The 26544-nt window shown below is 57.2% G+C and overlaps 2 protein-coding genes across 3 annotated transcripts; both read right to left on the reverse strand.

Moving 5' to 3' along the window:
• Positions 1-10969: 10969 nt before the first annotated feature.
• MRPL28 (mitochondrial ribosomal protein L28) lies at positions 10970-13797 on the reverse strand. Its single transcript, XM_003417799.4, has 6 exons — positions 13679-13797; positions 13183-13480; positions 12340-12492; positions 12039-12173; positions 11863-11949; positions 10970-11378 (listed from the first exon to the last, which is right to left on the reverse strand). Exons 2-6 carry the CDS (start codon positions 13468-13470, stop codon positions 11271-11273), a joined length of 771 nt encoding a protein of 256 aa, XP_003417847.1. The 5' UTR covers positions 13471-13480; positions 13679-13797; the 3' UTR covers positions 10970-11270.
• A 264-nt stretch (positions 13798-14061) lies between these two features.
• On the reverse strand, positions 14062-26120 carry PGAP6 (post-GPI attachment to proteins 6). 2 transcript variants are annotated; one of them, XM_023557589.2, is made up of 13 exons: positions 25966-26120; positions 23115-23292; positions 22814-23021; positions 22605-22735; positions 22147-22415; positions 21775-22070; positions 21364-21454; positions 21161-21284; positions 20755-20891; positions 20401-20579; positions 20178-20324; positions 15711-15827; positions 14062-15356 (listed from the first exon to the last, which is right to left on the reverse strand). In XM_023557589.2, the coding sequence occupies exons 1-13, from the start codon at positions 26084-26086 to the stop codon at positions 15060-15062; spliced, it is 2295 nt and encodes a 764-aa protein (XP_023413357.1). In that variant the 5' UTR covers positions 26087-26120; the 3' UTR covers positions 14062-15059. The 2 variants fall into 2 exon arrangements, with proteins under 2 accessions (XP_023413357.1, XP_023413355.1); XM_023557587.2 differs by lacking the exon at positions 25966-26120 and having other exon boundaries at positions 23115-25901.
• Between the last annotated feature and the right edge of the window lie 424 nt (positions 26121-26544).

The following is a 26544-nucleotide window of genomic DNA, read 5'->3' on the forward strand; positions in this document are numbered from 1 at the left end:
CACACCACCCACTCCTCAATGTGTCTGGTTATTTGCCCACCCCCATGCTTTCACCCATGCTGCTCACCCAGGCGGCCCAGACCGCCTGTTCAGTCACCTCGTCTTCTGGACACTGCTCAACCTCAGCTGTCCACCCCCCTTATTCTTCACGGCTTCCGGCAAGGGCAGAAGTCCTGGCATGGAGCCCCTGGAGCCCCTAGTCAACCTCCTGCCCAGTTGCCCCCTGTGATGCTTGCCTGGGGTGAGTGGTATGGAAGGAGGGGCACTAGGGAAGGGTTCCCAGCCCATCAAGGGCCCAGGCCACCTTCTGGGGCCATCGTCATGCCTCAGGGCAGTAAGGGCAGGGGCTGTACTGCTGAGCCAACACTGGACAGACACAGGCTCAGAGTGCTGGGCACAGGAGACCCTTGTGCACCATCCCCTGCCTGGTGCAGCCTCAGAACCTTGGAGGAGACAGAGTGGCTGCTTTCATGCTGTAGCAGAGTCTCATGGTGGGAGGCAGCCCTGGGTGGGCTGGACAGACAGCAGGCCATCCCAGACACTGGCCCTGTCCACTCCCAGACAAGGGCCCCAGAGCTTGCCTTCGATCTGCAGAGCTGCCACAATGGCCAGGCCAGGCTCTGGGGGCTGTGTCCATGCCCATCTTCCTCCTGGCCCAGGGCAGAGGGTTTCCCCAGGCCCTGGGACCAGAACAGGGCCCTTGGGCCTCCCACTCCTGGGGGCCTCCAGCCTGCAGGGACAAGAAGGGGGTCAGAAAGCCTTGGGGGAGGCAGCGGCCCCTGCTAAGAGGATGATGGTCATGAGGGTGGGGAGAGCAGACTACCTAGCATTGGCCAGAGGGGGTGAGCTCAGAAGATGCCCCCACCAGGGGCCAGACCAGAGAGATGGTGAGGAAGGCTGTGGAGAGAGAGGCAGAGGAAGGTGTTCTCGACTAAGCAGGGTGACCTGGGCAGGGGCCCTGGGCCAGCCACCCTGAGCTGAGACCAGGCCAGAGGTGTGGGGACAGAGTGCTCTCCATTCAGAACAAAGGTCCTTTCAAAGATAAACACCCCTTCACTGAGAGCAGTTTGACACCAGAGGCTTTAACGGAGATTTGATCAACTACAAATGGCCTTGTTCAGGCTCACCAAGGACTAAGTGAAAAATGTAGGAGCAGAAATGACCTGTTTTCTAACTTGGGTGGAAAAGGGGTACTCTGAAATAAAGGACACCTCGAAGCCCTGAAGGTGTCCACCCCATCAACTGTGGATGAACACTTAGAAAAGTGACCTGGGGGAGGCATTGGGGCGACCAAGATTGGTGTGGAGTCCGTCATGCAAGATGGACAATTCTGGGAACTGGGTGCGGCCCAGCATCCAGGAGAAGGGCAGCTGCATAGACGGATGGCCACAGTCAATGGCCGGTCTAAGGGAACCGTACTGCCCGTGCCCCTTGGTTTCCACGGAGGGGAGTGGGTTCTCCATAGGCCCCTCTGGTCTCTCCACCCCCGCATATGCTGGAGTCACAGGTGTGTGTGTGCCACAGGGGGTGCCCTGAAGGAAGACAGAGGCCTGGGCCATCCAGTTAACAGAGTGGGGAATTGGCTTCCCATTGGAGGCACAGCCCTGGCCACAAGCCTCTGGACTCCATCTCTCTGTCCCTGAGCCTCTTTTTTTCCATCAATTCTAAGCTCAGCAGAGGGGGAGGGAGGAGTGTCATCTGTTATGCCCCTACCCACTGCAGATAAGTGCTCATGATATATAACATCAAGGAGAAAACCTACAAAACTGCGCACAAACAGCCCAACTGTCCACCAACAGATGAATGCATAGACAAAGTATGGAATATTATGCAGCTATAAAAAGAAATGGACCCTGACACATGCTACGATGTGGATGAACCTGGAAAACATGAGGTTAAACAAAAGCCAATCACAAAGGCCACGTATTACATGACTCCATTTATATGAAACATCCAAAATAGGCAAACCCATAGAAACAGAAAGAGGTTAGTGGTTGCCAGGGGCTAGGGGGAGGGGGAATGGGGAGTGCCTGCTAATGAGTACAGGGCTTCCTTTTGGGGTAATGAGAATGTCTGCAAATAGAGGCGATGGTTGCACAACACTGTGAATGTAACTAATGCCACTGAATTGTACACTTTAAATATGGTTAAAATGGTAAATTTTATAATATACATATTTTATCTCAATAAATGATTTTTTTTTAAACCACACACACAGTCTCCCTGTTTCTGTGAAAATAGAAAATGTATATATAAAGGCCAAAAGATGAAAAAAAAAAAAAAAGGCCACCCCGGAGCATTGATCAGATGGAAACGCAAGGAGTGGCATCTTTCTGTCAATGGTTGATGGTGTCAATTAACCATACAGGGAGGTGCGGCAAAGGTGGGACCCTGCAGGGCAGGACGAGTGGGGCGTTGGGCTGGGCTGTGGGCTCCGGGCCTGTGACCAGGGAGAAAGTGCCTGCAGGAGTGGCAGGTGACCTTCCTGAGAGATGCATCTGCTGTGGTTGCCAAGCCCACGTTGGCCCTGAACTGCACCAATACCTGCTCCTGCACCTTTTTCTCCTGTGCTCAGCTTGTCTTGCCCTTCATGCCTGATGGGCAGGTCAGTCCTCCTGGCTGGTGTTTGGATCACTGTCAAGGCTGATCCCATTCTCCTGCCAACCCCAGAGCCTATAGCACTTCAGGCAGACAACTCCCCGGGGATCCTAGTCCCCAAAATCTCACAAATCCCCACTCCAGCCCCTGCTGGCCGGTGACAGTTTTGTGTGTGACCCGCCGCCTGACGTTACCCTGCAGCTGAGGTGGTTTCTGTTCCCATGACCTGGCACCAGCCGCATTCAGGGAGTATCTCACCTCACCTTACCCCCTTTTACAAGGAGGCCACTAAGGAAGGGCTGGGAGCAACACACATGGCCATTGCCAGCAACGATGCCACTGTGGTCACTGTGATTGAGTCCAGGACAGGAGCCCAAAGGTCCCACACCTGCACCCTCATGGGTCACACCTGGCCAGGTCTGCCTGCCAGGCAGCACTCATTTCTGGGGGAAGCCAAGCCTCTCAGTCACTCCAACCCATTTCCCCTGCATGGACAGCCCAGCCAGCACACCCAACACAAACGACATTTCTGCTGGACTCCAGGAATCCAGGGTCAGGCCCAAAACCAAGAGAAAAGCAGTGCCAGCTGGAGGCCAGGTGGAGGATAGCCAAGTTGGGGGCTCAGCAAATTATCTGGGGCTCATTCAGCCAGGTGAGGGCCTGCCCAGGTAGGGGCCCGGCCAAGAGTTGGGGGGCTTGGCCAAGTAGGGGTTCAGTCAGGGCTCAGCAGCTCACAGGCCTCACCAGGTGCCCTCTACACCCCACCCCACCTCAGGTCTGACCCTGGTGTCTTAAGGGAGTCCTGTTGCTCCCAGCCAAGAGACACAGCAGGGGCACCATCTTGCCATGACTTCCTGTAGGCTTCTGGCCCCAGGAATGTTTCTGAGGGTTCTGGAGCTGGGCAGAGCTGATGCCTGGAGAAGGTGAAGCCGGGCAGGGCCAGGAAGCAGGAACAAAGATTCAAGGTCTTGGGGCAGTCCCTGCCTGCCACTGGGCATAGGAGACCTGGGCAGAAGTGGGGGATCAGCCCAATGTGGGGGCCTCAGGGACATGAGCAGGAGGGACCTCTTTGAGCCAGAGCATCCTCCTCAGCAAAGGATGGGTCCTGGCCCAGCCCCGCTGGCCTCTGAGACCTGCGGGACTCCTGGAAGGGGAAGTGTGGCTCTGCCACCCAGGCCTCTGGTCAAGTGCCTCAGATGCCAGCAGAGAGGGTCTTGCCAGGACTGCCGCCCCAGGGAAAGTGGTAGAGGTTGGAGCAGCCATGTGCCCCAGGGGTCTCCCACCCCAGCAGCTTCAGGCTACTTCCCTTCTCTCAGGTACACCTGCTCTCCTGCCACTCAGACCCCTACCTGGCTGACTCCCATCTCTATGCCTTTGTCCTTGTTGTTCCCCCTTCCCAGTCCAGGTGGCCTCTGTCCTGCAGGCCTCTGCAGGTGTGTGGGGGGCTGTCACTGCCCAGTCTTTGGCTATCAGTTCTCCTTCTCTCTGACTCCCTTGGTTTTGCCCCCCTAAACCTGTACATCCCAGGGTGCTCCCAGGCCCTCCCTGAGAGCTGGCTGCAGAGGGACAGCCTGCAGGGAGGTGAGGAGGGACCTTGCCTCCAGGTGGACCTGTGCCCACCTGTGCTCCTTCCCATGCTTACCCTCCCTCACTGTCCCTCTAAGTCTCTCTCGGCTGCCTAGGAGCCTGTGGCCACCACAGCCAAACTCTGGGCATGTGATGACTTACACGGGGTCCCCCCGGCCCCTTTGTTGTTGTGGAATCTGTCGGGGCAAACAAAAGTACACTGGATTAGCCACAGTGGATTAAAAGATTTGCCTTTTGGAGTTCACCTAATAATCTAACAATTACATCGACAGAGGCTTTGAACTCCAGAAAACGCTTGCTGGACCATCTGGCAGGACAGCAGTGAGGTTGACCGTGAGCAGCTACCCTTGTCCCCGTGCCCAGGCACATCCTGGCAGAACTTGGGGAAGGGTCTGGACGCTGGGAGAAGGTGGAGGCCCAGATGGTAGGACCAGGCCCGGGCAGGACCGCCTTGCAGAGAGCCCTTAGAACAGACACCAGCTGTGGGTGTGTGACCCTGGCATCCCTGTCCCTCTGCTCAGCCCTGCCAGACTCGTCTACACATGTCACACACAGCAGCAAGGAGGAAAGTAACACGGAGGGTGGACACAGTAGGCAGGGATGCGCCAGGCACCACGACCCATGGCACACTCCCACACACAACGTGCACACACACACAAATGTGCCCCGTCTTTGATCTCCAGCAGGGTCCATTTACAAGTTCTACGGTGCCCCTCCACTCCCAGCAGGGCTGGCCTCTGAGGTTCAGAGTAGGTTTGGTGCTTCCAATCCATCTTGGACGGGCTGCTCCCTGACACAGGTGGACGGTTTTGTTTTTCTTTTTTGCCTGTCTTTTTTTTTTTTCTTCTCGAAAAACCACTCTTTAAACCAAAATGAGTCTACAACGGCTTGTCGCCTTATCCAGGACTGGTGGCCAGAAGAGGGCCAGGTGCTGGTCGGGGGTCTTTGATGCCTTCTCCTTGTGAAATTTGACATGAAACGGCTATGAGGACAACTTTGGGGGCCATGGCGCGATGAGATTCGTGCCGCTGGGTTTGTCTCTCTTCCCACAATCCTTCCTGGGGACACTCAGGGCAAGGGTCCAGGGTGGAGGTGCAGGTGGGGTGGGTGCAGAGGGCTGGGTGGCCAAGGGCAGGGCCGTGGCCACAAGAACAATGGGTGGTGGGGGCACATCCACCTGTCGGCCCATCCACCTGTCCATCTGTCTATCTGTCCATCTGCCTGCTGCCACCTTACCTCACCTGCCTGACTTCACATGCCCGCTCACGCCCAGTCCTCTCGCTGTCCTCCATGATGGGCCCGGCCGGTGGGAGGGGCACTCACAGCCAATCCAGGAAGCGGGCTGGCTCGTGGCCACTGCGTGGCTGAAGGAAGAAGTGTGACTCCAGGTTGCAGCTCTGGCTTCCACACGGATTGGCTGAGGCAGGGACCAGAAGACACGCCTCAGAACCCTATGGTAGCCATGACAACCAGCCCTTTTAGACAACGCCACCCCCGAGCCACTCTTGACTATTGAGGGAGCAGGTGGCACTGCTGGTGGGTCCAGGCCAGGGTCCCCTCAGAGAGGCAAGTGGCGTGGTTTGGAGGTGGTGGCCCCCACACCAGCTACTGAATGTGTGTGCACATTTCTGTCCATGGCTCATATGGGGGCCCCTGGCCCTCCTGGGAGGCCAGTCCATGCCCTGCCTGAATACCCAGGGTAGAGGAGGAAAAGCAGCCTCCAACTCCTCTGCACCCCCTGCTGAGAAAAGGACTTCAGGTCAGGCTTGCCCCAGGGGCTGAGGCCAGGCCCAGGCTGGAGTAAGGTAGTGGGAGGAAGGGCAAGGAGAACACCCCAGGTGGACAGAACCAAGCACTGGACCCACCTCAGACCTCAAAAGACCCCTCTGCCGTGTCCCCACTAGCCATCACCTATGACAGACATGCTTACACTCCCCCTTGAGACTCCTCTGAGTCTCTGGTATGGCCCTGCCCCCAACCTCAACTTCTCACCCTGGCAGGCCTCGGTGCCCTGTGATGACCAGCTGCATCCCATGACTGTAGCCCTGCTCCTTTCTGTCGTGCACTGTGAACCACCTGCAGCCACGAGACATGGGCTTCTCAGCAAGGCGTGGAGTCTTCACTCCCTGGACAGTGATGTGGGACGTGGAGCATCCCTGGAGCCCCCCATCTGTCCAAGTGCCCTTCAGCACCCCTTGGCCTAGGCTCCCATAAAGGCTGTGTCCCACTTCTTGGCTGGGCCCAGCCACACCTGCCAGCTGCAGGGCTGTGAGGGAGCAGGTGTAAGCCACAGCACGGAGCAGGTCAGGGGGCAAGGGAGCAGATGCTGAGAAGCCCACCACAGAGGAGGCATGGATGCAGGCCCACAGGGTCACACTTTCCGGCTCAGACGGGGTAGGGGAGCTAGCTTTGAGCCATAGGACACAACTGCTTAACTGGCCCTTAATGCTCAGCTCTAGACCTCTTCACGCAACCCTGGGCCACCTTGTCACAGGCCACAGCAGGGCCAGACAGCTGAGTTCCCAGCCTTGAGGAGCCAACCAGCTGTGTTGAAGTCACCAGGAGGCAGGCCTTGTCCAGGGTCAGGGTGTGGGCTAAGGGTAGGCCCAGGTCAGCTTGGCATGGCTGAAGAGCCTGGTACTGCAGACCCATTCCGGGGTATTGGGAGGAGAGGCAGCATGTGGGGCTGACACCAGCCACGTGCTCTCTGGACCTGGCTGCAGCTTGGGATGGCTGGCCCGTGTTGGAAGAGTCGAGGGAGTCCAGGCCTGGGGATGTCACCCAACTAAGCCCACCTCTGGAGCTTCCAGGTCTGCACTATGGGCAGGCAGTAGTGGAGACTGACCACAGTTGCAGCAATGATGGTGGACATGAAGGTGGAGACCACCAGGTGGCCGGGCAGGTGCAGGGTGGTATGTGCATGGGGCTCCCTGGGCTCCCAGCTCCCTGATGGGGCCCCAGGCAAGGGTGAAGTTGCCTGGTGATGAAACAGGACCCTCTTCTATCTCTCCTTCCACCACTTTGCCACTACTGCCCACTTGAGCAGGGCCGGGGAGGCAGGTAGGGGTCAAAGTTAGGGGTCAGGGCAGAGACCTGGACTGGGCACCACAAGCCAGCTTCTCAAACAGCTTTCCCTGCAGTGTAGCCATACAAACCCCTCCTCATGGCCTCAGTTGTCCCTTCTGCCAGACAGGGTGATGGGGAAGGTCTTTCTACCCTCTCTGGGACTCTGGGACACAGCAGGACCTTGGATCATCGTGGTATCATCAGGTGCGTTGGTACTGAGGGCCCTACTCCCCCCTCTCTGGGGACCCCTGCTAGCACTGTTGCCTCTGGACAGCTGAAGCACGGTTCACCTTTGTCCACAGCACAGTCACCATCCCTTTGAGGCTGAGCGTTGTCATGAAAACACACATGGCTCAGCCAATGGCTGGGACACAGGGAGGATAGTGGTTGGGAGGGAGTGCTGGGCTCCCAAGGCCCCAGCTAGTGCAAAGACAAGGACATGGCTGTGGCCCGCTTGCTCAGGGCAGGTAGCCTCTGCAGGTTTGACCTTGGCCAGTACAAATGCCTCCCCAGGGACCTGAGAGACTGCAGGGCCTTAGCGAGGGGCACTAGGTGGTCCAGGGGCTGGGGGGCCTTGGAGTTCTGGGAAACAGGTGGGCTTGAAGATCCAGGAGGTGGGAGGCCAGAAGCCTTCAAAAAGGCAGAAAGGCAGCAGCAAAGAGACTGAGAGGTGGTGGGAACAAATGTAGGGAGAGTAGGGTGGCTTAGTCGGCCAGGCCTGGGCAAGGTAGGGGCGCATGTGGAGGGCAGGTGCACAGGCAGCAGCATTTCCCCAACCAGCTCCCATGGCTCTCTTCCTGGTTCCTTGTATGAGTGGGTGTTTCTGAGTGTATGTCTGAACATGTATTTGTGTACTTCTGAGTGTGTGTGCACGTGTCCAGGTGGTGTGTAAGCATGTTGAATGTGTATGTGCATGTCTGAGCATGTGTCTGCACGTATGTGTGCGTGTCTGAGTGTAGGTATATTTGAATGAGTATATGCATGTCCCACTGGGTTTTTTGGTATACGCATGTCTGAGCATGTCCATGCCCCGCAACCCCCCAACACACATATACCTGCCTCCTGTAGGGTGAAACAGCAGGAACACCAGCCCACCAGGAACCTGTCCCTGAACCTGGGTTGATTTTGTGGGGGGAGCTGAGTCTATGATTCACTGAGTCAAGGACTTTTGTGAGAGTTTGATGATAATCCTACTAGAAAAGTGATCACGGTTCCAGGGATTCAAGGGCTGACCACCGGGGCGGCAATCTCCATGGCTATCTTGGAGCATCCTCACAGAAGCCCCACCAGGAGGGTAGAGAAAGCTCAGGTTACTGGTGAGGGGCCATGGTGTACATGCATGACCTGCTGAACCACACGGAGCCCCTCCCCTGGGCAACACCAGCAGCCAGCCCACAGTCCAAGACGACCCCCAGGCCCAGGGCGCAGAATTGGAGCTCCAAGAGTCAGTGCAAGGCAAGACTTGGAAACTGCAGCCCGGCTTGCTGTTGCTGACAAAGACCCAGGCCTAGGTCTGCTGCCATGAGCCCCATGGCAACACCCTAGCCCCCTAAGACCCCAAGAAACTAACACAGGGACCAGCTCTGCCTAGGGCCTTGGCTGGGTGGTAAAAGGCAGGAGCAAGCAGATGGTGACTGAGAACCCAAGGGTGAAGAGCGGCAGCCCAAAGGCAGGAAGGGGTCAGGGCTACCCACAGGACCCATGGTGCAGAGGCCAAGAGGGTAGGCCCATCCAGGAAACCCCAGCCCAGCTGGAGCTGAGGGTTTGGGGGCAATGTTGATACCAGACCCCCGAGCCAGGGCAGGGGTGGGATGGCCACAGTCTGCTTGCAGCAAAACAAAATTAAGAGCACCAAAGTCACCATCCTCAGGATTGCCCCATTCCTGTCCATCATGAAGAGGTCCCTGGGTGGGCTACTGCTTCTTTTGACCACCCAGACATCACATGGGACATTAACACTGAGCCAGCCACACAAAATAGGACATGTGATTGTTCCAGGAAGGGTTTGCTGATGATGACTGAGATTATGATGTTGGACCTCAAAGTGACACCTTTGCTTTTTAACACTTTGAAGAGGTCTTTTGCAGCAGATTTGCCCAATGCAACATGTAGTTTGAGGACTAAGGTGTGCCTGACCTAAAGAAAAAAAAAAAGCCATGCTATTTTCAACCACCTCATATGCATGTGAAAGCTGGACAATGAATAAGGAAGATCCAAGAAGAATTGATGCCTTTGAATTATAGCATTGGTGAAGAATATTGAATGTTCCATGGACTGCCAGAAGAATGAACAAATCTGTCTTGGAGGAAGTACAGCCAGAACGCTCCTTAGGAGCAAGGACGGTGAGGCTTCATCTCACATACTTTGGACATGTTATCAGGAGGTACCAGTCCCTGGAGGAGGACATCATGCTTGGTAAAGTAGAGGGTCAGTGAAAGAGAGGAAGACCCTTAACAAGATGGATTGACACAGTGACAGCAACAATGGACTCAAGCATAGCAACGATTATGAGGATGGCACAGGATGGGCAGTGTTTTGTTCTGTTGTACATAGGGTTGCTATGAGTTGGAACGGACTCAACATCACCGAACAACACCAACATGATGTTGGGGGTCTCTGGCCCCTCGCCGGTTTGCTGATGTTAAAAGAGATTATATTGTTGATGGTCTCTCAATACCTCCCCCCCCACCCAATTTTACTATTCAGAGTTTACCTTCCTCGTTTTACTATATAAAAGGCTCACCTCTCCCACAGAATGTTGGAGCACTTAGTAGATTCCTCTCTGCTGTGTTTCCCCAATTCGAGAATTGTATTACCCTCAATAAAACTCTTTGCTTTTTACTTTTAACGAAAAAAAAAAAAAAAAAACTAAGGGCTTTTCACAGAGCAGGGCAATTGCATGAGCCACTTGCGTGTGGGGAAAGCCCCAACTGCAGAGTGGCAGGACACAGAGCCCAAGATGCCCAGAGTGGTCAGGGACAGGTCAGTGGCTTGGGCTCAGGGGGCAGGGGCTACTACTACCGTGGGCAAGGCTTTGCCAGTGACACGACCCCACACAGCAGAGGGTGGGGCATTTTAGAGGGTCCTGGAGGAAAGGGCAGCTTTGGGGGTACATTTCCCCTAAGGCCTCAATGGGACCTCAGTGCTCACAACTGCCAAGCAAGGGTTGGGGCACTCCCCAAATCTTAGGGCAAGAAGGACCTCAGGGTATCTAATGTCTCACCCAACACCCCCTCCTTACCTGCCATCTGGCCTGGGGTAAGGTCACAGATCCAGGTAGGCCCCACCCTGGCATAACCTTCTGTGGGGATCACAGAAATTCCTGACTCCACAATCACATCACACCTGTGCCACTAGCAGGACCTCCTTGGCTCCAGATGGAGCTCCTGGGGCCAGGCTCCAGTGGGGCGTGCTCGGCTCCCAAGGGCAAGCTGCTGATGACTCAACCCACTCACTCCTAGAGCTGGGAGAATGTTCCGGAACGTTCAGGCAACAATGTGCCATGGGGAACAGCACCTTCAACCACCCAGGCCCTCTTCCAGAGGAAGGTGAAACACACCAAACCAGTCTTGGTCCTGCAGTGGAGCCTGGGATGGGCTGGGGTTTCCCCGAAGGGCAGGTCCCACTGTGGAGGGGCAGTTGGAGTGGACTGTGCCCCTGCCCCGTCCATCCATTCCCGCCCCTCAGCCAGGCAAAGGACTAGCCCACAGAGTCCCTATCTGCTCCGTTCAGACTTTATTGTTCTTGCTCCACAAGCACAGGTGCGCGCCCTGGGGTATGGCGGACCCACGGCAGGGCCTCCGATACTGAAGAGAGGGGCTGGGCCTCACCAGGGACGGGAGGAACCAAGAGGCAGTAAGAAGGCCCAGTGCTTGGGCTCCCAAGATTCTGCAATAAGAGACTCCTCGGCCCCCAGAGACCACCCCACCCGAAGCGACACTGCAAATGCAATGCACAGGCCAGCATCGCTCACTGCCCACGGTGGCTCTGCCGTCCCCCAGGCTCTCCACAGTGCCCCATCATTTCCCGATGGCCTTCTTCTGCAACACTATAGACTCAGACAGTGCCTGCTGCTGAAGCTGCTCCACCAGCTTGGCCATGTAGACCTTGAACAGAGGGACTGGATCCTGTGAGGGGAGGGGATCATGTGAGGCAGGCCTCAGGGCCCTGGAGCTCTGGCCTACTCAGGGACCTCAGGTAGCACCCAGAGGCCTTGCTGTGCCTGTCCTGGCCCAGGACTGAGAAGAATCTCAAATGCTCAGTGCTCCTTTGGGGGCCTAGAGCAGCCCAGGCTAGGAGGTGGAAGTCCATCTGCACTGGCTGAGCTTCAAGGGGACCCCAGGAACAGAGCCCTGCGCATGAGACAAGACCTTCTTGGGGATGCAAGAGTCACATCCCTGGCCCCGCATGCCCCTCAGGGAAGACTCGGGGGGTCGTGGCGGGGGCGTGGTTGTTAACGCAACAAAAGCCCTGGCACTAAGAATTCAGCTCCCCCACCAAGAATCTCTCTGTTCGTGAGCCCTGCGAAGCCAGCTAGTCAAGGCTGGAGAGGGGGAGCACACCAGCAGCACCCAGGCTGGTGGTCCCCGCAGTCCCCTTCCATGATCACACCTTCTCCTCCAGGAGCCTCTGCTTCTCCACAGCTTCATCGAGTGTCAGACCAACCCATTCTGCCTCGGTCTCAGGGATTGTGAACTCCTGGGCAGCAGAGAGAGGAGGGTGCAGTGAGGATCTGTCCACTGCCCGCAGGGACTGCGAGGGGCCAGAGAATATGGGCAAAGCCTCACCTTGTACCTTTCATAGATGGCCGCCCTCCGCTCTGGGTCATCTGGGTGCAGCTGTGGGTCCGACCTGGCAAGGCGCAGCAGCATTCCGCGCTTCAGGTCCATCCCGAATTTGGAGCACAGGTCCTCCTTTGGGGTCTGGGGGAGGCTGGGGATGGGGCCAGGCACAACTGCAGGGCCCCTGCCTCCCACCACTGCTCCCAGAGCAGAGGCTCCCCCAGTGACCCTCCAACCATCCCAGCGTGCCCCAGTGAGCGTGCTGCACTGACACCCCCAGCCTTGACTCCCCATGCCCCCAGCCTGCCTTGAGGATGTAGAAGTCAAACCCATAGGCCTTGTCGATGAGATCTAACGTCCTCATGGTCACAGTCACAGAGAACTTCTTGTCCAGGATCTCACTGTATAGCTCACGCTGGAACAGCTGCGGCTTCCAGACCTTCTTCACTCTCTTAGAGCGCTGAGGGTTGGCAGAGACCCCTGAGTGCAGCTGCCCCTCCCAAAGGTCCGAGCGAGCAGGGCCTCTGCTCAGCCCCTCACCCTTCCTTCCCCACTGCCTTGGGTGAGCCAGACGTCCTGGCCCCTAGCCTGGTGCAGCCCGACCCCACCTTGGAACCGGCTGCCTCTTAAGTGGGTTTCTCTCAGTCTGCTGTTGCCCCAGGTAGCTGGTGTGGCAAAGGGAGATACCCACCCAAGAGACTCCACAGCCCCTCCAGGGTCCCACCAAGGGCAGGATGGTGTGGCTCTGTCCTTTGCAAGCTGCCTGACCCCAGGGCAGTCACTCAGTTAAGCCTGGAGAGGAGGAAGCAGCCCAGCTTCTTGTGTGTTGTGAGGACTGAGAAAGCTATGGCGAGTCAAGATGGCAGGGGGCCTCCTTCCTTACACTCCCTGCCAGCCACCTCAGGGTCTCTGCAGTGCTGCCCTCTGCCTGGCTCACTTTCCTGTGATCATCCTTTCTGTATCAGGGTACCATCTGCCAGATCTGTGACTTCACTTGCAAGTGTCCTTACAGCAGAGCTTGTGTGTCCACACCAGGGCCAGTCACTGTTCCCCTTGCTCTGAGGCTTTCTCTGGAACCCAGCACAGAAAGAAGGCGACAGAGGCCCGGCAGCCCCCTGAAGTCTGCCTGCGCCCATTACAGCTCACCCACCTTATGGCTACTGACATATCTGTGGCCCATGATCCAGCCCTCGCCTCCCCACAGCCCCAGCTGGGACTCGGGGGGATGGTAAAGGGGAATGGGCACGTCCTCCACGCGCTCCCGCTGCCCGTTCTTGGGGTTGATCTTGAACTTGGCCCCATGGGGCCTGTAGTGGACGGGAGTGGGGGTGGGCGCTTCTTCCAGGGAGCGCAAGTAGTGCTGGGGCAGGCGCGAGTAGATGCCTTCACGCACCCGGAGCTGCTTCCAGAGGTGGACGGGAAACTTGTGCAAGGGCATCGCGGCGAGGCTGGCGGGACCGAGGGCTGCCGTCACCGGCAGCCTGGCCTGGACCCGGCCGGACCGGTCCTCGCCGCCGACACCATCTTCACCCTCGACCCCTTCCTCACCCCCATCCCATCCTCACTCCCAACCCTAACTCCAACCTTCGGCCTGGACTCCGATGCCCACCCGAACCTGGCCCCCGGCCCCGACCCTCGGGCCCTACCTCGGCCTGCCAAACCGACCCCTATGTCCAGCCACAGACCCCAACAGCTGCTCGCGCTCGCACACCACCCTGTGCGCCGCCGGAACCGGAAGCCGCGCACGGCAGCCCGCCACTGACTGGCGGCAGAGCCTATCCATCTATCCCTCGTCCCGCCCCTTCCTCCTCTTTAGGGACCAGGGAAAACACCCTGCGGAGACAGCGTCTGCCCAAGGCACCGTCAGCAAAGTGAGGCGTCGCGTTTTCCGCGAACGGCGGCGCAGACAGGCGGATCAAGGACTTCCGGCCGAGCTTATTTGTCCTTCCCTCGTTCAGCAGACAACGTCAGACCTCGTTTGACTTGGAAATCATTGCAGAATATATAAAATTCACCAGTCATTGCAAAATAAAAGCTACATAAAAATGTCTTAATTCAGAAAAAATTCTATCCCCAATATACACCAATTCTATACACCAATATACAGGGTTCCCTTTTAGAAGCCTGGAAGATGCTTCAATAGCCAAGTGTGCGGTAACTGGGGTTGAGGGAGGCCGGGAGACACACCCTGGACAGAAGGAGTATCCCCAGGGGTAGGCTGTGTTCTCCACCGGACACTGCCTGGCCTACCTAGGCTTGGCAACCAACCTCTGGAGGGTTGCCCCCTACACTGTGGCCTCAGGGAAGGGCTGGGCAGTGTCCCCAACCAACAGCCCCTTTCCCCTGCTTCCCAGGACAGAGCATCAAAAAAGGCCTGGGGACCAGGAAGCCCTTCTCCAAGCATGGCCCAGTGCAAGGGACAGCCACTGTTTGGGCTCCCAGGCCCTACAACCGGATACTCCCCAGGGAGCCAGGTTTGCCCTGTGGGACTACGCCCCCTGGGCAGCACACATCACCCTCCCAGGGCTCCCCTCTGGGCCCACATGGGAGAGTTACCCCATAGTGGGCTGGCCCTGCATCCCCTGTGCCCATCAGCTTCGGTAACCATGGCACCTCTACCCATGGTGATGGCAGCAGAGGGGTGCCCACCAGGGCTGCTGGCACTCAGGTGTAACCCACTCCGCCCATGAGAAGTGGGGCTCTGGCCTCCCTGCCCCAAGATCAGAGCACACCCTCACAGGGACAGGGCAATGGGAAGACTTTCTCCATGTCTCCAATCAAACTACCCTCCCAAGAGGCCTGGACAGCCTATACTTGGTCCTGCCAGCTTCAGCCCTAGCTGCCACTGACCTGTCAGATGGCAGGGGGACTGAGTTGACAGTGCCCAGGGAGCCCCACTGTGCTGGGAGGGTGATGGCCCTCTCTCTGGAGGACAGAGCCAGGAGGCTGCTCAGGGCACTTTTATTCGTTTGTAAATCAGTCTGGACAGGGTCTCTCTCCCTGTCCTGCCCACCCACCCGCCTGCCATCACGTCACAGCGTACAGCTCCTCTCGGTCATTCCTGCAGATCTGGTAATGGCAAGGGAGCCTCTGCACACAGGCCCAGGGCTCCGTGTGTTCTTCGCATGGCGGCAGCAGGAAGGCCACACTCCCGGCCACCAGCACATGCCAGAGGCTGTGGGTGTAGTAGTAGTTGTCACTGGTCATCATGAAGGTGTAGATGGCCACGGCCACAGTGGCCATGGAGATGCCAGGCAGCAGGTAGAAGGCCCAGCGCTGCCATGAGGTGGGGTAGCAGTGGCATCGGCGCCCACAGCGGTACACCTAGGACAAACGGGTGTGGTGGGGTTGGGGTGGGCAGGGCAGTGGGGGCAGTGGGCACAGGGGCCCACCTGGGTCCAGGAATTGGAATAATGAGGGTGGCCTGGGAGGGGGACCCAGGGCGTGGAGGCCGCTGGTCCTGGGGTTCAGGCCTCAGGCCCAAAGAGTCCTGGTATGGCCACAGCCAGCACTTGGCAGGGCAGAGGACTTGGGCCCAGGCAGGGAGCTGGCGATCACAGCAAGGGGCCACATTCTCTCCTCTTGGAATGGGTGTCTGCTGGAAGCTCTTAGCTGGGCTGGGCTCTGTCCATTGGTGGGAGGGTGCAATAGGAAGGCCTGTCTGCCCTGGCTCCTTACCCACATGGAAACCATGACCACAAGGGCAAAGAGGCAGGGCCCCATCATGTTCCAGGCACCCCTGCGGTCCAGCTGCAGTGACATAGCGATGACCAGTGTGCCCAAGAGAAACAGGACCTGTGTACAGAGATTGGCCATAGGTCACAGGAGTTGGTGGGAGCAGGGTGCCTGGGCACGCTGGTGATACTGCTAGCTTCCACCATTGCCCCTTATCGCTGCTTTGCTGGCCAGGAGGGAAGCCGCTCCCGCCTCCAGCTCCCATACTGCTGGGCCCCAGTGTCCCCACTGACCACCTGTCTGCAGGTAAATAGGTATGCTTGAAGCACCAAGATTTGTGGGCCAGGCAGGGTGCCTTGGGGGGAACTGGAAGGTGGTACTCCCCAATTTCATCCACCCACTGTAGCACACACAGAACAGCTACAGCTGGTACCCCCATCCCCCAGGCTCTGTATCCCTGGGCTTCCAGGGACTCCAAGCAGGGAGGCCTCAGTCTCCAGCTGTTCCCTGGGGAGAATTGTGCCCCCCCAAAAAATATGTGTTATAAATCCTAAACCCCTATACATGTTGATGTAATCCCATTTGGAATAGGACTTCCTTTGTTACATTAATGAGACCTATCAGTATAGGGCATGTTTTAAACCAATCACATTTGAGACATAAAAAGAACAGATCAGGCACAAAGAAAGAAGCACAAATGAGAAGATACATGCCACGTGAAGACTGCCAAGGAACGCCAGAGAAACTAAGACAGCATTGGGAACAGAGAGTGGGATGCTGCTCTAGCAGACACCTAAAATGTGATTGGTTAATGGGTAGAATCTGGAGGAATTTTGATGTGCTTCACAGTAAGGCCCTAGGTTGCCTTGAAGAGCCTGTTGATAGAATTATGGACATTAAGGATGATTCTGATGAGGGCTCAAAAAGAATTGTGAGTTGTGATGAGAGCTTCTATTGTCACAAACAGAATGTTGCTAGAAATGTGGACGTTAAAATGTACTTCTGATGAGACTTTAAAAAGACATGATGAACATGTAAATCGGACATTGGAGGGAAGGTGATGCTTTTTTGCAGTGTCAAAGAACTTATCTAAATTATGCTCAAATGTTGGTGGAAAGCAGAATTTGTAAGTGATAAACTTGGATATTTGGGAGAAAATTTCTAAGCAAGCTCTTAAAGGAGCTGCGTGGTTTCTCCTTGCTGCTTACAGTAAAATTTGAGAGGAAAGAGATGTACTTAAAGCTAACTATTAAAGATAAAACTCAAACATAAAAATTTGGAAAGCTGTGTTGTACAAACTAAGGACATGTGTTCCAGAAATCTCACCAAGGACATGGGGACTCAATCTTTTGTTCAAGAGATTAAGCCTGTGGCTGATGCATCTATTCAACCACCCATGTAAAAATCCCATCAGCTTAGTCTGAAACGGACAGAGACTGTACAAAATGAAGGGAGCTGGCTGCCTCCTGTAATTCTACAGGCCAGAAACAGGCCAGTGGACTGACTTGGTTCCAAGCATCTGTTGTTCTCCAAGAAAAGGAAGGCACCATCCCAGAAACAGTTCAATGTCAGTAGAACTACTAGAGGAACCATAGTGGGCAGGGCTGCTTCTATTTTATAGGACTAAACAGCTGCCTTTGTTTCAAAGTTTGGCAAAACCACCAGCTAGGCTTCAGAGTCAGATCTCTACCTACTCGGTTTCAGAGCATGGGGATGTCTTTCAGGAGGGCCAAAAGGATGAGGCCTTGCCCAAAGCTGGGAGGGCAGGGCAGCCTTGCCAAAGGGGCAAGAGAACGGAGTTTACCAGAGTCAACAGTCTGGGTTGCCACTCAGACAGATATACTAAGAGGATGGGGCCACTCGAAGCTGAGGGAGCAGAGTTGCTGTCGCAGTGGGCCCGGAGGGCAGGGCTCATGCCCAGGGCCTAGAGGCCTCCAACCAGATGGTTCCAGAGAAGAGGATTATTTTCAAACCTTCGGACAGAAGGAAATTTTTTCTACTGGGTTTTGGACTTGCTTGGTGCATGTTACCCTTTCTTTCCCTCCAGTTTCTCCCATTTGTAATGAAAATGTTTACCCTGTGCCTGTTTCACCATTGTACTTTGCAAGCAGATAACTTGTATTCTGGATTTTACAGGTCCAGAAGTGGAAAGGAATTTTGCCCCAGAACGGAATATGCCCAGAGTCTCAACCATACTTGATTAGATGATTCAGAAGATGAGATCTGGGACTTGGAGTTAAGACTTTTGAGATATGATAGGGTCAGTGTGTTCTGTACGTGGGGAGGACATGAATTTTGGGGGGAAAACGGATAGAATGTTATAGACTTAACTGTGTCCCTCAAAAATATGTGTTGTACAAAATAATAAATGTTGGTGAGATTGTGGCGAGACTGGAACACTTATACACTGCTGGTGGGAATGTAAAATGCTACAACCACTTTGGAAACTGATTTGGCGCTTCCTTAAAAAGCTAGAAATAGAACTACGATATAAGCCAGCAATTCCACTCCTTGGAATATATCCTAGAGAAATAAGTGCCTTCACAAGAACACATATATGCACACCCATGTTCATTGCAGCACTGTTTATAATAGCAAAAAGTTGGAAGCAACCAAGGTGCCCATCAACAGATAACGGGATAAATAATGGTATGTTCACATAACGGAATACTACGCAACGATTGAGAACAATGATGAATCCGTGAAGCATAACATGGAGGAATCTGGAAGGCATTATGCTGAGTGAAATTAGTCAGTTGCAAAAGGACAAATATTGTATGAGACCACTATTACAAGAACTCAAAAAAAAGATTAAACACAGAAGAAAATATTCTTTGATGGTTACGAGGGTAGGGAGGGAGGGAGAGGGGCATTTACTAATTAAATAGTAGACAAGACCTATTTTGGGTGAAGGGAAAGACAACACATAATACAGAAGAGGTCAGAACAACTGGACTAAACCAAAACCAAAGAAGTTTCCCGAATACAATCGAACACTTCGAAGGCCAGGGAAGCAGGGACCGGGGTTTGGGGACCATGGTTTCAGGGGACATCTAGGTCAATTGGGATAACAAAATGTATTAAGAAAACGCTCTGCATCCCACTTTGGCAAGTGGCATCTGGCATCTTAAATGCTAGCAAGCGGCCATCTAAGATGCATCAATTGGCCTCAACCCACATGGAGCAAAGAAGAATGAAGAACACCAAAGACATAAGGTAAAGATGAGCCCAAGAGATACAAAGGGCCACATAAGCCAGAGACTACATCAGACTGAGACCAGAAGAACTAGATGGTGCCTGGCTAGCACCGATGACTGCCCTGACAGGGAACACAACAGAGAATCCCTGATGGATCAGGAGAACAGTGGGATGCAGACCTCAAATTCTTGTAAAAAGACCAGACTTAATGGTCTGACTGAGACTAGAGGGACCCTGGAGTTCACAGTCCCCAGATCCTTTGTTAGCCCTATGCTGGAACCATTCCCGAAGCCAACTCATCAGATAAGGACTGGACTAGACTCTAAGACAGAAAATAATATCGGTGAGGAGTGAGCTTCTTGGCTCAAGTAGACACATGAGACTATGCGGTCAACTTTTGTCTGGAGGCGAGATGAGAAGGCAGCGGGGGACAGGTTGAATGGACACAGGGAATATAGGGTGGAGAGGAGTGTGCTGTCTCATTAGGGGGACAGCAGCTCAGAGTACATAGCAAGGTGTATGTAAGTTTTTGTATGAGAGACTGACTTGATTTGTAAACTTGCACTTAAAGCACAATAAATAAAAAGAAAAAAAAATGTGTTGCAAATCCTAAAGCCCTACATATATGGATGTAATCCCATTTGGAAATAGGATTTTCTTTCTTATGTTAATGAGACGTATCAGTGTAGGGTGTGTCTTAACTCAATCACCTTTGAGCTATATAAAGAGCTGATGAGTCACATATCTCATCACACACAGGCCTCTGGCCATAGCCAGCAGTTCTCCCCTTTCTGCAAGTTTATGGCCCCAGACACTCAGCCCAGTGCACCCTGGGATTCTTCCAAGCCGGGGATTTCCTGAGGCACCCCTCGGAGCAGGCCCTGGGTGGCAGTTCCTGGTTCTCAGAGCTGAGGGGGTGGTGCTGAGGACAGTAGCTTCTGGGCACCAGGGCGGGTGTCCCCATTGGCCAGTCCCAGCCACAGCAGAAAAGCCACAAAGACTCCTACACCAGGGACTAGGAGTGTGGTCAGAGGCTCTTGGGGGAACTCTGGCCTTGGGTAGAGGGCCAGGCCCCAGGAGAGGTGTGCTGGGCACCTGGCTAGCCCTGCCCACCACCTTCCTTCCTAGCATCCGCTGAACAGCTGGCCCTGCTCCTATAAGGGTGCTGGGAAGACATGGTTTTCTAAGGGCACACAAGATGCTCTCCCTTCACTTGCTCCCTCAATCCTGTCTCTGCTCCCCTGGATCCCAGATATTGGAAGGGGCACTCACATATTTCAGGACAGGTTTTAGTCGCGCCATGCACAGGATGGTGACCCAGATGGACACCACAGAGCCCAGGAAATCGCAGTACTGCAGCGTGTCATAGTTGAGGATGCACAGCACAGCTTCCCCCGGCTGGTCGCAGGCATGGTAGAACTGGTGGGGACAGTGAGTGCCTGGCCCTGCTGCCCGCCCGCCTGTACACCCGCCCCAGGGTCCCTGCGGGGCCTACCGTGGAGAAGAACATGGTGTAGGTGTAGGCAAAGGCCTCCACCAGGAAGGCACGTTGGACAGAGACGGTAATGGGGGCCAAGAATACCAGGTTACTGAGGGTGAGCAACAGTGCAGCCACTGTCTGCTGCGTCGCTGTCTGGGCCGTGCTGTTGTCCGTGCAGCTCCAGCCGCGCCACCCTGTGGACACAGAGCAGTACGGTGAGGCTCAGCCCCCACCCAGGCCCCTGCAGGGAAGGCCAGGAGGCAGGCTGCTCTCCTCCTGGGGTGCCACACTGTGCCTGTGCCAGTGGCCGTGAGCAGAGGTGGGGGGCTGGGAGGACGCCTACCCCCCATGCCTTCAGCTAGCCCTTACCAGCTTTGCAGCTGCAGCCTGCATACAGGTAGCCGTGTCTGCGGAGCAGAAGGCACTGGCCATAGGGTCCACAGTCGTTCACACAGGGCACCAGGTACAGGGTCATCTCTACATGTACCTTGTCCTGCTCACACTCCCTGTGGGGGGACACACAGGAAGGCAGGCGGCTACCTGTCAGTGCTCCTGCAGACCCATGGACCCCCGAACCCAGAAAAAAGCCCCACGCCCATCCCTGGTCTGACAGCCCGGAGCCGTAAGCTCTGCCTCCCCTCTCCCCCCGAGGCCCAGGAATCCCTCCAGGGCTCCATGCTGGTCCTGGGGCTGCTTCAGGAATGACCAAAGGGCAGGCAGGTGGCCAGCCCCAGTGACGTGGCAGTACTCCCCCCCAGGCCCCAGGTTCACTCACTTGGGGTTCTTGGGACACATGAGCTGCAGGGATAGGTACCAGTTTTCTGTCTCTGGGAAGGGGACTATGAGGTTGGCCTGCCGGGATGTGGCGCTCAGGGTCAGCGGGTGGCCCTGGAAGAAGGCTGGGGGAGGAAGGCCTGGTCGGCGGAGCAGGCCAGAGTAGTTGGCCTGGAACCACTTGCCGCCCACCAGCCCACACACCTGTGGTACAGTTGTGCGAAGTATTAAAGCTGAGGAAAGGGGAGGCGGCATTCACGCAGGCCACCACCAAAGTGCTGTTCTTGACCATGGTCTGGAGGAAGGTGGTCAGAGTTGGCCCAGGCCCAGAGCGACCCAGAAAGGCAGCGCTGACGTCCACCTGAGGCCACTAGTGTCTGCCTGGGATACCTGCCTGGAGCCTGCCTCTCAGATTTCAGCCCACCCCACTGCCCCAACTCCTCAGGTGTAGCCCGTCCCTCCAGCAGACCCCCATCTGGCCCAACACCTGGCTGGTGTCACCTGGTTGCCAGAACCCTGTCTCTGTGGATAAAATCAGCTTGAGGCAACATTACCCCAGCCAGAGCCCCTGTGGGCCCAAGTCATCCACAGACCAGCCCTGGGGAGTAGGGGTACCTTGTTAGCCCGCAGTGAGATGGTGAGGGAGCCTCCGCTGTCCATGCCCGTGTTAAGGTACAGCTGCAGCACAGAGGGCACGTCGGGCCACACAACCACAGAGACCCTGTCCAGAGGCCGGAAGCGCACAGACACCACATCCATGTCTTCCCGCAGCACAGGGTAGCTCATGAGGCAGCAGGAGTCACTTGCTCCGCCACTATGGTTGGGGTCCTGGGGGCCATTGGAGACATTATGGCTCTGGTTGGGGCTGCCCTGTAGGTGGTGCTGGGTGCTCACAGTCCACGGCCTGCAGGCTGCCAGAGGACAGGGTCAGCTAAAGATGCAGCCAGGGAGAACCACCCCTGCCTGCCCGCCACCCATGCAGCCCACCTGTGAGGGTGGCCACGGCATTGAAGGCCACCATGACGTGCGGCCCCACCAGGCTCTCAGCTGTCACCTGCAGCCACCGGTCCCAGGGTGGGGAGTGCAGCAGCAGGCGGCAGGGCAAGGGGTGGCCAGTGCAGCTGAGCACTCTCCGGAAATCACTAGGCAAGGTGACCGAGCCCACGGCCAGGCGCACAGGGCAGGCCTGGCTCCCGTTGGAAGCACAGTCCTGCAGCTCAAGCAGCAGCTCTTGTGTGAACTCAGGGACGAAGACCCTGCAGGAGGATGGGTGGCTCTGGAGCTCCCCCCAGGGGGTGGAGGGTAAACAGGCAGGGCGATGTCAGGGGCCAGACGTCTGCCCACTCTCACTCCCAGAGAGATTACTGGCCAAGGCGGTGCCACCCTCTCCCCCATCTGCAAGGGTTCAAACATCCCCACACCTGCCTCCCCAGCCCCTGGCTCACTTGAGGTAGCTGGAGCGTGAAAGAAAGAGGGTCTGTGGTAGGGGCATGTCAGGCTCCAGCACAGAGATTTCAGCTGCCCGCAGGACCAGCATGTCTGGCTGGAAGATGTAGGCACAGGAGGGGACGAAGCCCTGGACAGAGAGTCAGGTTGAGAGGCAGGAGGGCTGGTTGCCCATTCGGCAGCCAGAGCAGGGGAAATGGTCCCTCACCTTCACCTGGATCTTCTCGGGAGAGGGGGGCAGGTGGGCAGCCACAAACCAGTCCCCAGATGCTGGATGGGAGACGTTGACAGAGGCGTTGCTCTGTAGCATCGCACTCAGCAGCATTCGCACTTGGAAGGAGGGTGGCACTGAGGTGTTGTCAGGGAAGCTGGTGTTCAGGGGATTGATGACTGGAGGAGCGCCATAGCGGAAGTGTCTAGGGTGGGACAGCAAGGTGTCAGGGTGCAACCTGGCCAGCCTGGGGTGTGGGCTGGCTGTTGGGGCACAGGCAGGGCAGAGAGGTGCATACACAGTGATCTCCACATCTGAGCACAAGGGGCCACTGCCCCGGGACACTTGCAGCAGCCAGCGCAGCAAGACAGTGGCTGGAGGCACCCGGAAGCGGAAGAGCCTGGCGCTGCCGTACCAGCTGTAGAAGGAGAGCTGCTGCGGGGTCTGTGAGAAGAGCTCAGACACGAGCCACACATCTGCAGGGACATGTGCTGCATCAGCCCGAAGGCGAAGATGACGTTGGCAAGATCTCTGCAGCCCTCTGGCCCCTGGCACTGTCTCTGGCTGGCAGAAGCCCAAGATGTTAAGTGTCCCCTCAAGCCCCCCATCCCTGCGCAAAGTCTGCAGATCCAAAAGCAATGCTCCACCTGGGGAGCAGCGTACCTTGTTGGCCCACATGGCCCCCTTCACAGCCTCAGACTCAGAACATCTCAGCTCTCTCTGCCTCTTGCTCCAGGTGCTCATCTCCCTCTCCCTTCATCTCATACCCATGTCACAACTTCCAGAACAACCACCTGCAGCCCTCCCAGCACCCACCCCTTAAAAGCAGGGGTAACCTCAGAGACCCTGGCTCCCAGTCCGCCCCAAGCCCTGCTCCCTCCCTGCATGCCAGCCCCTGGCTCATGTTAAAGAATGTGGCATGGTCATGGTGAGTCCTGTCCCTCCTTTCATCTGCCCTGGGCAATGGGCTCCAGGAACTCCCCCCCCAGAACAGGCACTTCCTGGGCACTCTCTGTACTCGGTGGGGGTGGGGTGGGGTGGGGGGAGGCGGTAGCCAGTCAGGCCTAGGATCTGGCTCTATGCCTCATGCCCAAGTGACCTTGGGCCGTGCCCTCCCCTCTCTGGGCCACCTGAGGTGAACGGCACCTCCCTCCAGCGCGCCTCCCTTCAAGGCTAAAGAGCTTAGGGCAGAAGCAGGAAGAAGTACTGTGGACGCAGCAGGGTGCGACGGCTCTCCTTTAAGCTGGGTGCCCCCGGCCCATGGCTGCCAGGTAGCCTCCTTCTGTCCACAGGGGAGCTGCAGGCTCAGGACCCTCCAGGGGAGCACGTGAGGGAGCCAGATGACAGCCAGTTCTCTTGCCAGCCTCATGACCACTCCCTCCCCCCAGTGGAGGAACTGGAGAAAAGACAACAACAGCCAGTGCCAGCTCAAGGAGCCCACCAGGGGGGCCGCCAAAGCCACAGGCCCTGCCCACCAGGGTCCCACACATCAGGCCGGGCACCTGGGCACTCCTGAGGCCACTGCTGCCCCCGTGATGACATGATGGCACAGCTAGAACCTAAAGTGCTGTGGTTGGGGCAGACCTCCTCCACCCTAGACCCCAGGACCTCTGGGGGGCTGAAACTTGGCTGCCTTCCATCCCCCAGGTGGAGGGGACAGGAGCTTCAGGAACAAGGCCTCAGGCCACTTCAGCTTGGAATACTGTGGCCTCCTAGCCTGACCAGCCTCAGAGTATACCTGGTGCTCAGCTGAGAGCTCTAGCTGGTACACCAGAGATGGGCTCCAGGACTCCTAAGCCTAGCCCCCATTCCCAGTGTATAACATGGCCTCCCCTGGCTTTCCAGCCGAGATGCCCACAGTTATCTTGGTGAGCATGCCAAGCAGTTACTGAATGTGGAGGTCACAACTCTGACCCCAGGGAAGATGAGGGGGACCATCCTGCCCCACCTACACTGGCCTCCAAGGACACAGGTTGAGGGCTGGAGGGAGCAAGGAAGAAAGTCTTAAGCCGTTCCTGGGATGCAGAGTGAGGGGTGCCCCAAACCAGGGCAGTCTGCTGGGAAAATCTCCCAACCACAGACCCCAGAAACATGGCACCTGGGCAGGCAGAGGCGGAAGGGGCTGAGGGGCTCAGTCCTCTGGGAAACCTTTCATTTCAAGCTGTACCAAGCTCAGCACCAGAAGACACAACCTCAGAAGAAACAGGAGCTCAAAGGAGCAAGATTTCAGAGAAGGCAGGGGAGGAGCCAGGACCCAGAAAGTTGGGGCCCTAAGCAGAGAGGCCCTGGCCATGTTGTATGCTGGGAATAGGGGCTGGGCTTGGTGGGCTTGGGAGTCCTCTAGCAGGTTTCTTACCTCTGGTGTACCTGCTGGAACTCTCAGACTGGCCTCCCTGGAGCTGCCTCTGCCCCCACCGGCTCCCATCTGGGTCCATCCAGCCTTGGGGCAGGAGGCAGGTACTCATCATCCCATAGGTCCGGGGAGATCCTGCCCCATGCAGAACTCGGAGGGAATGGCACCCCCCTCCAGCCACCTCCTTGGGCCTCAGTGTGGGTGAACTCACTCGGGGACAGAAATGCCAGGCGCCCAACAAGTTCCCAACCTACTCTCCGGACCTACCCTGGCCCACGGTGTTCCTTGGACAGGGCCGCCCAGAGTCCAGCAGGGCCTCCAGAGAAAGTAACTAGGGTCGCAGTCGCCCTGAGTCCGGGCTGGACCTGAGCTCTTCACTCTTTAGCTCCTGCTCTGGGGTCTAACTGAGCAACTTTCTCCCATCCCCGCCCCACTCCCGGGCCAGGTGGGCTCTGGAAGCCGACTGCCTGGTTCCTTCCCGAGCGGGTCTCCAGCTGAGTCCCAAGCTGAGTCCTCTGGTCCCCTGCACCTCGGTGCCGGGCGCCTACCCCCAGGAGGAGGGCGGGAGGGCATGTTCGGAGCGGTTCGTCGGCCCAGCCGGGCTCTGGGGACTCAGGGTGCTCGCTGAGCGTCCTTTCCACCGCGACCGCTTGGACGCGGGGTGCCCCAGCCAGGGTGGGAAGCTCGGCCCTGCGCAGCGCCGGCGAGCGCACAGGTACCTCCAGGTGAGTCACAATCCCGGCCCCACCCCGCCCGCGCCTCTGAGATGGCGCTCCCCGCCTGCCCCGTAGCTCACCGCTCCTCCGGCTGTCGCCCGCGCCGGCGGGCGGGGGCCGAGCGAGCAGGAGCAGCAGCAGCAGGAACGGCCCCGCTACTGCGGCCGCCGCGCCCCCGGCCCCGGTGCCAGCCCGGCCCATGGTTCCGTGCTCCGCCGGGGCTACCTGGACAGCGTTCCCGGCCGCCCGCCCCCGCCGCCGCCCGGGCAGCCGCTGCCGCCACGGCGGCTACAGCCACCGCCTCCGCCGCCGCCTCCGGCTCTGCTCCGGGCTCCCATGGTCCCGGCGGGTCCCGCCGCGAGCGCCCCGGGTACTTCCGCCTGCGAAGCCCCGCCCCACAGGGAGCCCGGTCCGAGGCGGGCGAGGGGCAGGGGGGAGGCAGGCGGGGAGGCCGGGGACATGGGGGGCCGGCGGAGAGCGCGCCCAGAGGTGGGGGTGCGCCGGGCGGGAGGGTAGCGTGTAGGGAAGTGCGTCAGAGGGTGGCGCGGGTAGAGGGCGGACAATGACCCGGCGCGCGGTTTGGGTAGCAGGGAGGGATGGGAAGGAGGGTCACGCGGTGCGCGCGAAGGAGGTAGAACAGAGGGGGCCGCTTGGGACGT

This window comes from Loxodonta africana, chromosome 12 (assembly GCF_030014295.1).
Source record: "Loxodonta africana isolate mLoxAfr1 chromosome 12, mLoxAfr1.hap2, whole genome shotgun sequence".
NCBI lineage: Eukaryota > Metazoa > Chordata > Mammalia > Proboscidea > Elephantidae > Loxodonta > Loxodonta africana.